At 37.0% G+C, this 13006-nt stretch overlaps 1 protein-coding gene across 6 annotated transcripts in view; it reads right to left on the reverse strand.

The window, feature by feature from the left end:
* The window catches only part of LOC136858677 (serine/threonine-protein kinase Doa), a 283440-nt gene that overhangs the window by 61829 nt on the left and 208605 nt on the right, over positions 1-13006 (reverse strand). For all 6 annotated transcript variants that reach the window (XM_068225660.1, XM_068225659.1, XM_068225662.1 and 3 more), the window contains 2 exons: positions 9930-10074; positions 278-383 (listed from right to left, as the gene is read on the reverse strand). In XM_068225660.1, coding sequence (XP_068081761.1) covers positions 278-383; positions 9930-10074 — 251 coding nt within the window. The remainder of the gene's footprint in view (positions 1-277; positions 384-9929; positions 10075-13006) is intronic.

Consider the following 13006-nt stretch of genomic DNA (forward strand, 5'->3'; position numbering starts at 1 on the left):
TAGACTGTGAAGTAAGGAACCTATCTTCGATTTTCATTTGAAGTTCAAATTCATCCACCATCCAGCTGGAGAACCATTTCACTCACATCATAAGTTTAAATAAATATTTTATAGGTATGCCCTAAATGTAGCTATTTGAGTCTGTCACATAATTTCAATATCTTGTTCGTAGAACCACAAATGGGGCATAATGTTTCTCAATAAACCATTGATCATAATCCATTATCTGAAGCCATTTCTAGCAAATAACATTTAGTACATGGCAGAAAAATCTCACCCGCAAAGGTTTGCAATTGTCTCTGACGTATCGTCCAGCAGAGCTCTTTTCATCCCAGTCCAATTTGCCATGATAGAAGTACTTCGTCTTTGTTTTACGAGCCATCCTGAAACAAGCAAAAACAATAAGTATTATACAAAGTAAATTAGTCCTGATATAATATATATTGCTCACTAACTTGCATGATTCCTAAAAACTAAATATACATGAAAAAAGACCCGAAAAATTGTCAATATTATCAACTTCTGTAATAATAGAACGATCTGGGACTACAGTAGAAGTCAGTTATAGTAAGAATTCATAACGGCGAAAATTTTACTCGCTATAATGGATTGTTGTTATATCAAAATTTTAGTAAAATTTGGGGAAAACCTCACGCACATTAAAAACGGTACGAAACTGCAATCAGTTTGTTCAAAACTTGCGTTTTCGCGGATGATATCCACACTACAGCTTGTTATCTTTCGAATTTCATTCTGAAAAAAATTATATCACTCCAGAGTCCTCTGCGGTCAACAGGCCAGTTTTCTTCTTCATAGAGCGTCACCTAACCTAACCGTACATATATCATGAAAACATATTTTGAGCACACGTAGAGAAATGATAACACCTCGCTACAAATGTACATGGGAACAGCCATTCTGAATTTAACTAGATGCAAGAAAATATGCACTATCCTCTGAATCAGTGATATACCCTGCCATATCTTGAGGTTACTGACTATGAATTTCATGCTAAATCCGTATACACAGCTGAACTTCTTACAAAATCGTACAAAACTATTTTAATCCTCTTAGTCAGTACTACAGTGAAATCTGGTTAAGAAGTTGCCGCATAAGAAGTTTTCCCGCCTAAGAAGTGTGGTATTCTTGGTCCCTTGATCTGCTGCATTAAGATATATGTATATTTTCCCCCATTTAAAGTGATCTGTTGTAAATATATTTCCCGGTTAAACAGCTCAGATTTTAGAGCCCCTTGAGATAGAAAACGTCCGCTCAAAGCAGCCCATGGTTGGAACCCTCCAGTCTCAGCGCAACCTGCATCGTGTTAGACCGTTGAGCGCTTGCAGCGTGTCTCTGGTGTCACGGAACCTGTTTGGGCTTGCCAAGGCCATACGACGTCACACTATGACAACAATTAATTAAAGTCTATCAGGTTCCACCTTTTCAATACTAATACAATGTTGTTGGATGATATTTACAACATTATTTATGACAGTACATGTTTCGGTGCTCTATTATGTCACCATCATCAGCTTGTAGACATGTATTATTATTTCTAATTTTATTGCTCATTAATCGAGATAGATTTCTTGGCGGAATTTTAGTAGTATTTAGCGGATCTTGAAAATATAAGGTGGCAACACTGGAACTGGCCTGTTTTGTCTGTGGCCCTTGAGGTAGGGGATTCACCTAGTTTGCACCCGGCAGTAAAACACCTACAAGTTTTCGCTTGCCGGCTCGCAGGCAGGGGGTTAATCCCAGTGAAACTCACAGATCACGCGAGTGCAGACACTTATTATTATTTCTCATTTTCTTGCTCATTAATTGAGATCGGATTTCTGGGCAGAATTTTAGCGGATTTTTAGTAGTATTTAGCGGATCTTGAAAATATAAGTTGGCAACACTGCTGTTTACGTTTAGATGTGCTGTGTTGCTACTGTGCCTTTATCACTCCCACGTAATACCCCAGATACGTTTCCATGAACTCATTTCTGCAACTTCGAACCTGTGTTTCTCTTCTTGATTACCTATAGCATGAAGAGGATTGAAGCGGGAAAATAAACTCAATACTGGCTTGGCCATGTGGTACTTGCTAAACAGCCAGAAACTACGCCCGTTGCGATGACCACCAGTAGGAATGCAGGGGCGATTTAGGCTTAGGTTCTAAGAATCTCTAAGAATAAGTTGCCAGATTTCCCATTTGCTGCCGTTAACTTTGAAGCAGGTGACAGGGGGTAAGAGGAAGATAGAAAGCACATGCTAACGAACTGTCGTACACGTTTTGTCAGCCTAAGCTACGGATTGCCATGCATAGTGTAGCGTTGTAATTAGTGTGAATAGGAGTCAGTGAAGTTAGTTGTACTTGAAATATCAACGTATGAATGTTTTAAGTGAAAATGAGCGGAAGTTAGAGGAAAGAGATCACGCGAAAGGCACTAACAATAAAAGACAAAATGGAGTCATCTACGGCATTATAGCGAAGAAAGAAGAGATCTTTGCTTCTGCAAGGAATACTTCAGCAAATTGCAAGAAAGTTAAACCTGAAAAGTACGATGAAGTAGAACAAGCTCTGCTAATGTGGTTTAAACAGCAGTAAAGTTTAAATATACCTTTCAGCGGGACTATTGTGAAGGAGAAAGTCGAAGAAATGGTGTGCAAATTAAAGGTACCTTTTACCGTATCGAACGGGTGGCTGGACCACTTTAAAAATCTAGCAGAAGCAGAGAGTAAGTGCGGAGGAAAGGGAAGCGTGGAAAGAAATGGTTCTGCTTGCTAAAATAAGCAAACCTCGCAACATTTTTAATCTCGAATTCGCACCTTTTTACCAGCTTATCCTGGATAAGTCTAGTTTTGGACAATCTTGCTCGACCTCATTTGCTAATTATCAGCCTAAAATAATTACACTTTATCAAATGTCCTGGAACATTATCCTCTTGTGAAGTAATAAAAACTAGTAATCTATATGAACAATGCAACAACATTCATTATAAAATGTGGCTGAATACAGGAAATGAGATTAAAATAGATTGTGATGCTAATCAAATAGATTAAAAAGTCAATGAAAACATCCTAGTTTACAGTACAATATTGACAGTGAATCTATAAATTGTGGATCAATTGTACATTACACCAATTTTACAACATAGACAGTGAGTATTGCGCGAAGACAAAAGCATAAAAATTTCATGGCATTCTGACTGTCCAAACTGTTTTTCGTGAGTTCCATCACTTAATTGCAAATTCCTATCAATGATTGATTCAATTTTGTACATCGCTGGCACAGAGGGTATTATAACCTGCTTATTCAATTTGATGGTTCAGGTAGGTATATGTAGACGGGATATAAACTAAGACTTGAAAAATGCTGCATATGGTGAGGTGGAATTCTCAGTCCAAGATGGAAGCAAATGGAACCTGCTGATGAAAGAAGAAATTTAAGTTAACGCAAAGATTTCTGGAGAAAAAGGAAGTGGAGTGAAAATAATAATGGAGAGGAAAATGAAATGAAATGTCGTATGGCTTTTAGTGCCGGGATATCCCAGAACGGGTTGGGCTCGCCAGGTGCATGTCTTTCTATTTAACGCCTGTAGGCGACCTGTGTGTCATGATGAGGATGAAAAAATGATGAAGACAACACATACACCCAGCCCCCGTGCCATTAGAATGAACCAATTAAGGTTAAAATCCCCGACCCGGCCGGGAATCGAACCTGGGGCCGTCTGAACCGAAGGAAAGTACGCTGACCGTTCAGCCTATGAGTCTGACAATGGAGAGGAACACTCCACTGATCTAAGTCACTTTCTTGCCACTTGTCTTTCCCAAACTACACTTAAGACATGCTAAACACACACAAACTAACTACACTATCCAATACACAGATGTAAATAAAACTACAGCTATTTTGTCCTAACTTATGCTATGCTAACTGTAAACTATGCTATACTGTACTATACTATACTAGAGAGATGAAGACTAATATGAAAAACACTAATTACTGAAGAAAAATGCAAAAGATCGCGAACCATACAGAATACCACAGGCTTTGATTGAAATAAGTTAACCACGTGGCAAATACAAATATTATAGTTGGCAACTAGGTTTCGAGATCGCACTCTGCCGATGTACGTCGATACAAATGGCAGCTTGGGATTGGCTGGATGTCTATGTTTCAGCACAGAACCACCAAACAGAACCAAAATTGGCCATAATGTCCATGTAGAAATAAAGCAGCATGGAGTATGAAGAGTTTTTAAGAAATCTTCATTCTTGATGTAGGAAATGTAAGATAACGAGAAAATCAGACCCACGAAAGAAAGAAAAAGGCTTAATTAAGAAAAGGTACTCTCTGCTTGACTTGGCTCCATGCAATCCTACTCTTTTCCAAATGAATTTTTTTTTTTTGCTACTTGTTTACGTCACACCGACAGGTCATAGGGTATGCTTACAATATTGTGATTTTTTATATCCCATCTTTTCAATACAATTGGTTTTGTGTTAGATTATAATGATACAACACTGTTTTATAGGGACATGTTTCGCTTGAATTTCAAGCATCCTCAGCCTACATAATCAACTCAAGGTTAAGACCTGTTGTATTTGATTAGTTTTGACAAATTTGTGCTTAATTATAATTCCAACAATAACGTAATAAAATATATATTGCAAACTGTCCACTTCATGGCCGTATCGATGAGTATAATCAACAAATTAATCTAAAAAGCCACCTAATCGATACTTTATTTCTTTTGCCTTTGGCAAACTTAAAAATACATTAACAAACACAGTACATGTTTCGACCACTTAGCGGTCATCTTCAGATGTATATAAAAAAATCTTAGATGATAACATTTAAAAGCAAGCACATTGGATCTTAACACTGTAACAACTGCGTCTGTTCGAACGTTACATTCTTTACCCGATAGCTCCATTTCAACTCGTCGTTGGGCACCCTAGTCAGGCGAAATGGGGTCGTTCAGCGGATACCTCAGGGTTTTCTAATGGCAAGTAAGACATGTAATCTTACTACAGGATATGCTTAACGTGAGTACGAAGAGATTAGCAACTCACGGGTGACGCCTATAGAAACTCACGACGTAATAGTAGTAACCGTCGACAAATTTTATCTGAATATTTGACTACGTGAGAACTGGTCATGATTAAATGGAATACTTAATTACACAATACTTCTCTTAGCTAGCAACTAAGTTATGAACTAGGCTGTAATGGAAGAATTCATGACACATACAATTGTAGAAAATAAATAAGATATTTATTGATAAAATATTGGATTATTAAATTGGCATTTTATGCAAGGCATTATTTGGAATTGCGTAAAAACAAGTATGGATTATGAGTCAGCGCTGGCTCGTAGAAAGGGAAACAATATCCAGTATTAAACTATGAAGATCAGTTCCTTTGTGAAGTAAAAATTGAGTATGTACATATTTACAATAGATCACTGGACATCTAAGGTCCATACTGCATTTGAGACATAGGTGTAATACCAACACAATCAACTTGGTACGATAGCTCATTTGCTTTAAGACTAATTAAACAAGTCTCACTTAGACACAATGTTAAGCCGAAGTGTATCTCAAGTCCACTAATAAGTTCAACCTTAAATTGAACCAAAACATCATTTTTAAATCGGAGGACTGAACTGTATCATGGATATATTTACTCGCCGATCCAGTTAGAATTGAGCGTTGAGAACATCACATGGTAAACTGTAGCTAATACTCGGTCAATGACGAGTCACTAATAAGTAAATTCATATAAGCAAACTGAAATAAGTAAATCTAGATGCGTAAATTTAACTGGATGAATCCATATGAGTGAACTTAAATGCATAATTCCATGTGAATAAATCTGAATAAATCTGAGTAAATCCGAACTCATGTTTTATTGCTACGTTCTCGTTGTGCATGGATAACTTCTTACGAACTAAGGCATTCGTTCCTAGTGCCTGTTAAATACGGCTCCTATTCTAGCTTTTCCCTAGCTATAGTTTGTTGAGAAAATGTAAGTTCAAACACAGAATGTTAATCTATTTAGCTATCTAACTAATTTCAACATAATCTTTGGCTGTCATACACATGTCCTTTTAGGTTCAATGTCCCTTTCCTTCCTTATATTCCATAACATTCTACTTCAATGCAAGCTACTTTATTCATACGCAGTTACTATGCAAGCGCTATGCCGCGGTGTTCAGAAACATACTCTCATATATATCGGTGACGTGAATGCATTTGGTCAAATACAGCTATCAAACGCATCGTTGTATTCCGATATTCATTACAACACATCTAAAGTTGATATACGATTCAGTCACAAGCATACTTCTACAATAGTAAATTCTGTTCATACCTTGGCTTAGGTCGCACCAGCGGTGTGGGCAATCTCACGTATACGAATCTAAAAAAATGTAGTGTGGGATATCTTAAACTGCAGGCACTCGATGGCCCCTGCGTAGTGCAAATAAAACTTCTCATATCACTATATAACTCATACCTTTCCTCCAGTTAGCACAATCGTAACCTTATTTCAACATCCATATAATATCTTAACATCGTAGCCTCAATAATAACTCGTCGCGTTCCCAAATACAAGACCATGTCAAAGTACCACACTGTTTCTTAAGACAACATTTAAAAGTTGCTATATCTCATAACCTATGATTGAGTTCAATGCCCTTATTGTGAAGCAAAACAATGCGTGATTCCATCTGTTTATTTTTACACAGCGCGCAACCAATCGTGACGTCAACTTGTAACATTACCTCTATGAAATCTCTGTAATCTGCCAGTATGTCATTATAATCAGCTGTTTCCAAACTTCTCTTTCAAACCTCACGCTACATACGAGTATTTTGACCTATATACGTTGACGTATATATCCATTACATCAGAAACTACTGCTATATTGCTAAATCATGTAACTACGAACTTAAATATCTCACACTTTGTTGGTAACATTCACTTGCATTTCTTATGTATCGGTCTATAATTGGCCCATCGGCACATACCTAAGGTACATGTGTAGGCAAACCAAAAATTATGCGATTAAATATTGTAAATGACTTAGCTCGCTCAGCTGTTCTGCTCCCAAATGGATGTAGTTGGGTCTTCGGTTAGGTCATGGGTTGGACATCTGGTACATCATCCGCTTCTTCATCACGGAAGTGCTGTCTGGATTCCCGTCGCCTTCCTCATCATGGCTCGGTCGTATGATTTACCGTCTTCTTCATCATCATGGCTCGGTCGTATAGCAAGATGTACTGGTCCCCAGCTTGGTCCATCATGTGTATTTAGCACATCATCCTCATGGTCTTCTTGTCAGCATCTAAATTAATGATTATAGTGCAGTGTACAGCCATTATATAATTCTTTTTTTGACGTCTGTAATCCTTAATTTTATTATTTCTTTCGTGGCTCTCTGACGTATCCTCGATTTCGTTGGTAATGATTTCAGTGCATCTATTCTCTGTCTGCCCTTCTTGTAGATTTTGAGGAAAACTTATTTTTATTCTGATTCAATCATTGGACATGTTTCTCTTCTTGTGTGTGATCCTTTTTATGTTGGCTTGGTCTCCCTTTGCAGACTATAGATCACTGCGCTGAGTATCCACCCACGCGTATCTCGTAGCTCTTGTAGGTGATTCCTTCTTAATATCTCGAGTCAACTATGCTATTTTTCGGTGATTTGACTTGTTTCTTCTCGTTTCCGATGCTTTTTCCTTTAATATATCTTTAGATCCTTTGTTATTCCTAAAAGAATTATACCGCGGTCGGTAATTCCGTCCTCACTCTCCGTTGAGAAAATTTAAGATGGAGTTTTCTTAACAATCAAGTTTTCTACTTTTTTTTTGTAAAACAATACAGTAGACAGTCCACTGTCCGTTTCACCCTGAATACTTGACCGTTCCATGACGTGTATGGCCTTCTGTGTCATCGCAACTGGTGTCTATTCTTTGCTTCCTATAGATTACATGGCCCTTCAGTCGGCGCCATTTTGAAAGCTGTCGCGGACGTGTGAACGGGCACAGCACTATATCCCATGGGAATCCAAAAACTATTGTACTAAATGCTTTAAATGAAATGGAAGATGGGGGGGGGGGGGTGTAAGGAGATTTATGTGAATGATACTTAAATTACAGTATCGTTTACAATTGTGTTTAAAAACTTAAATGATGAAAAACATATTTAAAATATTTAAAAGCGTCTATGGTAAAATTCTTTTTGATAACATTAGGTGGCGTGAATAAAAAGTTCGTGTTTGTAATAATCTTCAGGCATTTGTGAGAAAAATAATAACTTAATTAAAATTCGCGCCTGTGGTGATGTTAAACACTTTGTTTTTAATAAACATACTTTAAAATATTCTAAAGTGTCTATGATAAGGTACTTATTCAAAAACACTTGTGCTTGAATGAAAGTTTATGTCATATGCACCAGTCTTCATGTATTTATTGTTGATATTTAATAACTTCCTTGAGTTATATTCTTGTGGTTAAAAGGCCGTGTTGACTATTTAACTTCCGAGAATTGCTCTTCGGAATGTGATAAAAGAAATTTAAATATCATTCACATAAATCTCCTTACCCCCAACCCCTCCCCCTCATCTTCCATTTCATTTAAAGCATTTAGTACAATAGTTTTTGGATTCCCATGGGATATAGTTTTAAGATCCAATGTGCTTGCTTTTAAATGTTATCATCGAAGATTTTTTTATATACAGCTGAAGATGACCAAACCAAACAAGTTTTTTTATAAATCGACCTGGATTATTTTATGGTCAATGTTCAGAAATCTGCGGGGCTAATCATAGCTTTATGCCCATTGTAATTGAAAGAATTAATATTAACTCATTTATTAAATGAATCAATAACATAATAAATTCAGTGGTCAAAACATGTACTGTGTTTGTTAATGTATTTTTAAGTTTGCCAAAGGCAAAAGAAATAAAGTATCGATTAGGTGGCTTTTTAGATTAATTTGTTGATAAAATATATAAACAAATTTGTCAAAACTAATCAAGGTCTTAACCTTCAGATGATTATATAGGCTGAGGATGCTTGAAATTCAAGCGAAACATGTCCCTATAAAACAGTGTTGTAGCATTATGATCTAACACAAAAGCAATTGTATTGAAAAGGTGGGATATAAAAAAATAACAATATTGTAAGCGTATTATAGCAAATTCAATACGGGTCTAATCACGAGATTGGTTACATGTAATAAGGTCTTAGGGTGACGATGGGAGAGGAAAGGCCTAGGAGTTGGAAGTGGCCATGGCCTTAAGGTAGAGCCCCAGCATTTGCCTGGTGTGAAAATGGGAAACCATGGAAAACCATCTTCAGGGCTGCCGACAGTGGGATTTGAACCCATTATCTCCCGGATGCAAGCTCACAGTCGCACGCCTCTAACCGCACGGCCAACTCGCCTTTTTTTTTTCAAATGACAAAGTTCAAGGTTGAAGACGTGCTATAGGATACAAAGATGAACCAGGCATGACAAGGGGATGAAAAATATAGTATATTATAGAAGACATGGGGAGACACCAAAAAAATAAAGACATACCAAAAGAAGTAATGGTGTAAGAGTACATGAAAACTGAGTAAAAACAGGACATATCCACATTTACACACAAATTATACACAAAAATCAATTGACTGATAAAGAGTTTCAACCAATCATCACCAGATCAATTTTCATAAAATATTCTGTTGATACTCTTTGACAGGGACTGATATGAGGCAATGAATATTTCCTCCTTTGGATGCACCACTCACCCTACGCAAAAAAATTACACTAAATTAGGGGCAGGTCAGATTATACAACCAAAGGTGTAGAGGAAGCTGCTGTCACTGTTTTGAACGGTACTTTGAAACTGAGAAAGTAAATCTAAAGATAACCAGAATTTATAACAACCTGTATGGAATAGGTCCAAGTATCCTCTCCATCATAGCAAGATGTTCCCTGTTATCATGTGTTTGGAATAACGTTATTCCAAGGTAGAGTTCAAATATAATGCAGCCAATAGACCAAACATCACACGCCTGAGCCCAGCCAAGTTCTGGAAAAGAAGAGTGAATAAAATAATAAATCAGTATAAAAATAAACAGATCCCTTAAGGCAATGCATCTGTGAAAATCCTAAAATCTACAGTTTTCATCCTATCACCTTAGAATTTTGATCATTTAATGTCAGTATCAGCATGATACAGCATACAAAGTTTAAAGTTTCTATCAATAACAGTTATTGAGATATTCATAATTTTATCAATATCTTTTTAAATTTTCGATATATTTATAAAATGCTCCTCATGCCAAACGGCTCAACAGATCTGGTGTAAAATTTAATCTTGGTTTTAAAAGACCATTATAAAAGAAGTGATGTGTGGGTTTTGACAAATTTTAATTACACTGAAAGGAACAAATTATTTCACATAGGCTTAACTTTTTAAAATATATTTTATGATGATCATGAGAAAAAACTAGATTGCCACTGAACTATTGCATGTATTTTAAAATTTGCACATCAGTTTGTTATTTTGTTGTATCTGAAACTATCCTAAAAGTTTCAAGTAGATTGATTGAAAACTGTGGCATGAGGAGCATTTTGAATCTTGAAAAGTGCTGGAAAATAAATTCTGAGGAAAAAGAGATTGAAATTTTAGAGATGAACATTAGTCCAGTACCTGAATCTAGTTGACTTAAAACTCCCCAGCACCATATGTTGGACCCACTGCTGCCTTCTTCCTGGCCTCACTAGCAGTTTTGAGAGTTTTAGTTTCCTTCGGGCTGTTTTGAACCCTTGTCACCCACACACTCCACTGTGGTCATTACACTAATTTTCTGTCCTGAGGTGCTAACTTTAACACCCCTAACACTAGCTTTTAGTTTCTCACTTGCTTCACAACCCATGTTGAATTCAGCAATTGCTGATGTTACAGCAATCTCCAGTTCTTTATTTGACATAAACACTTCCTTCAGATACTTAGCCCAAATTACATTATGCATTCTCCGGGCACAATATTTGGTGTGGGAATTTTAACTTCCCCTACTTGATTTGGTAAACTAGTACTTACATTCTTATTCCTGTTAGAATGGCATTTTTTCACTTTATCCAACACTTTACTAGGTCGTTTCTTCCGGCGATGACAAGTCTCAATTCTTCTGCCCATTATGTACACTGATAATAACACAACCTCACAAATCCTAACCTCAAAAACTAACCTGCTTTCACTAAGTAGATACTGTTATTGTTTATGGATCATTTATAATACACTTATTACAAACTAGCGAATGTACCCGTGCTTCGCTACGGTATTCTACATTGTATTTGAATATCGACGTAAATAGTGTACATGCAGTAAATAAGATTGTTTTAAAATTGCATGTCTCTTAGCGTTATCCGAGAAAGAGCATGGGGAGGTCCCCGTACGTTGTTTCCAATGTAAAAAGTTTGTTATGTATTTGTGATATAACGGCAGGCTCACTTGTCTACTGCCATTCACAATCGAGTTGGGAAGTTTACATTATAATTGCAGGCCCCATTGCCTACTACGCGGACAGAATCGATTTGGGGAGTATCGTTAAAATGGCAGCCCCCTTTCCTACTTCCAGACAGATTACAGTTGAGGAGTTTTTATTATAATGGCAGGCAATTACCCTACTATCACTCGAAGTTGAGTTGTGCAGTTATCATTATAATGCCAGGTCCATTTTCCTACTTCCAGCTACCTTACTGCCAGTCACACCAAGTTGGTGAGTTTCCATCAAAATAGCGGGCCACTATGCCTAATGAAAGTCACATTTTAGATGAGGACATTTCTTTATAATGGCGGGCACCCTTGCCTACTGCCAAACACAATCGGGTAGGGGAGTTATAAACAAAACTGCCTTCTGCAAGTCAAATCGAGAAGGGAACTATTCATTACAATTGTAGGCCTTCCTTACACAGGAGTTGGAGAAGGAACCCTTTCCTACTGCCAGTCAAAGTCGGTGTGGGGAGTACTGATTACAATATCAGACCCACCCTTTCTCGATAGCTAAAAATCGACATCAGTGAATATATATAGATCGACATACGAAAGTATATGCGTGTTTACAATATTGAAGACCTTCATTTACAGATTAACTGCTACTAAACGTACGTCATATCGACAAAGGATTATACCATAAGACACGCCGGATTTAGTGGCCTAAATGGCTGGTCATATGATATGTCATCTATTCTTGGGTCAGATTGAGTTAGAAACGTGGAACAGGGTAAAGGTTTGGAAAGATTATCTCACATTACATTACCTTTCGGATAATTATGTGACAGCTACATACATAGCATTTGGCTCACATATGCCTACTGGGTGGGCCGATTTTCGTGAAGAGTATGATGATTCTGTATTTCATATATGTAACTGAAAGTATAAATTATGCATGTGAAAATTCCAAATTGACTTAACATCGATTAATAGAGAAAAATCAACCGTAAATGGGATACAGATACGGCAAAAGTCAAAAGACCAAGGTTGTAGATCATTCCAAATTGAACGGAGATTGTGCAATCCGTTATGTGATAGGAATTTCCGAAGGTCTGCACCATCATTAAAATTGCCTGCATATTTCGATATTCTTCGGGGATAAAAAGTGAAAAATGTAATGATCTGGGATGTATTCCGTTCGTTACAGGCGAAAAGGTATAATTTTGTCAAATTTCAATTACCTTCTTTTTCTTCTGGCAGATTATGCCGCAATCTGGATTTTGGGCGAGGCGGATAAAAATTAGGACTTTCAGGAAACTAAACCAAAAATTATGGAGATGATCATTATTACCCCTTATAACGAAATGCTGTACGAAACTTTCGCCAAAATAGTCAGTGTAGAGGCACACAGTCGTTACGATTTGATTTATATAGATAAGGAATCTGCTCCATTTAAAACACCTTTTGGGCTATGTCCGCTGGACTTAACCTGCAAAAGTGACCATTTATGAAAAATGCACATGAA

The sequence above is a fragment of the Anabrus simplex genome, chromosome 1 (assembly GCF_040414725.1).
Source record: "Anabrus simplex isolate iqAnaSimp1 chromosome 1, ASM4041472v1, whole genome shotgun sequence".
NCBI lineage: Eukaryota > Metazoa > Arthropoda > Insecta > Orthoptera > Tettigoniidae > Anabrus > Anabrus simplex.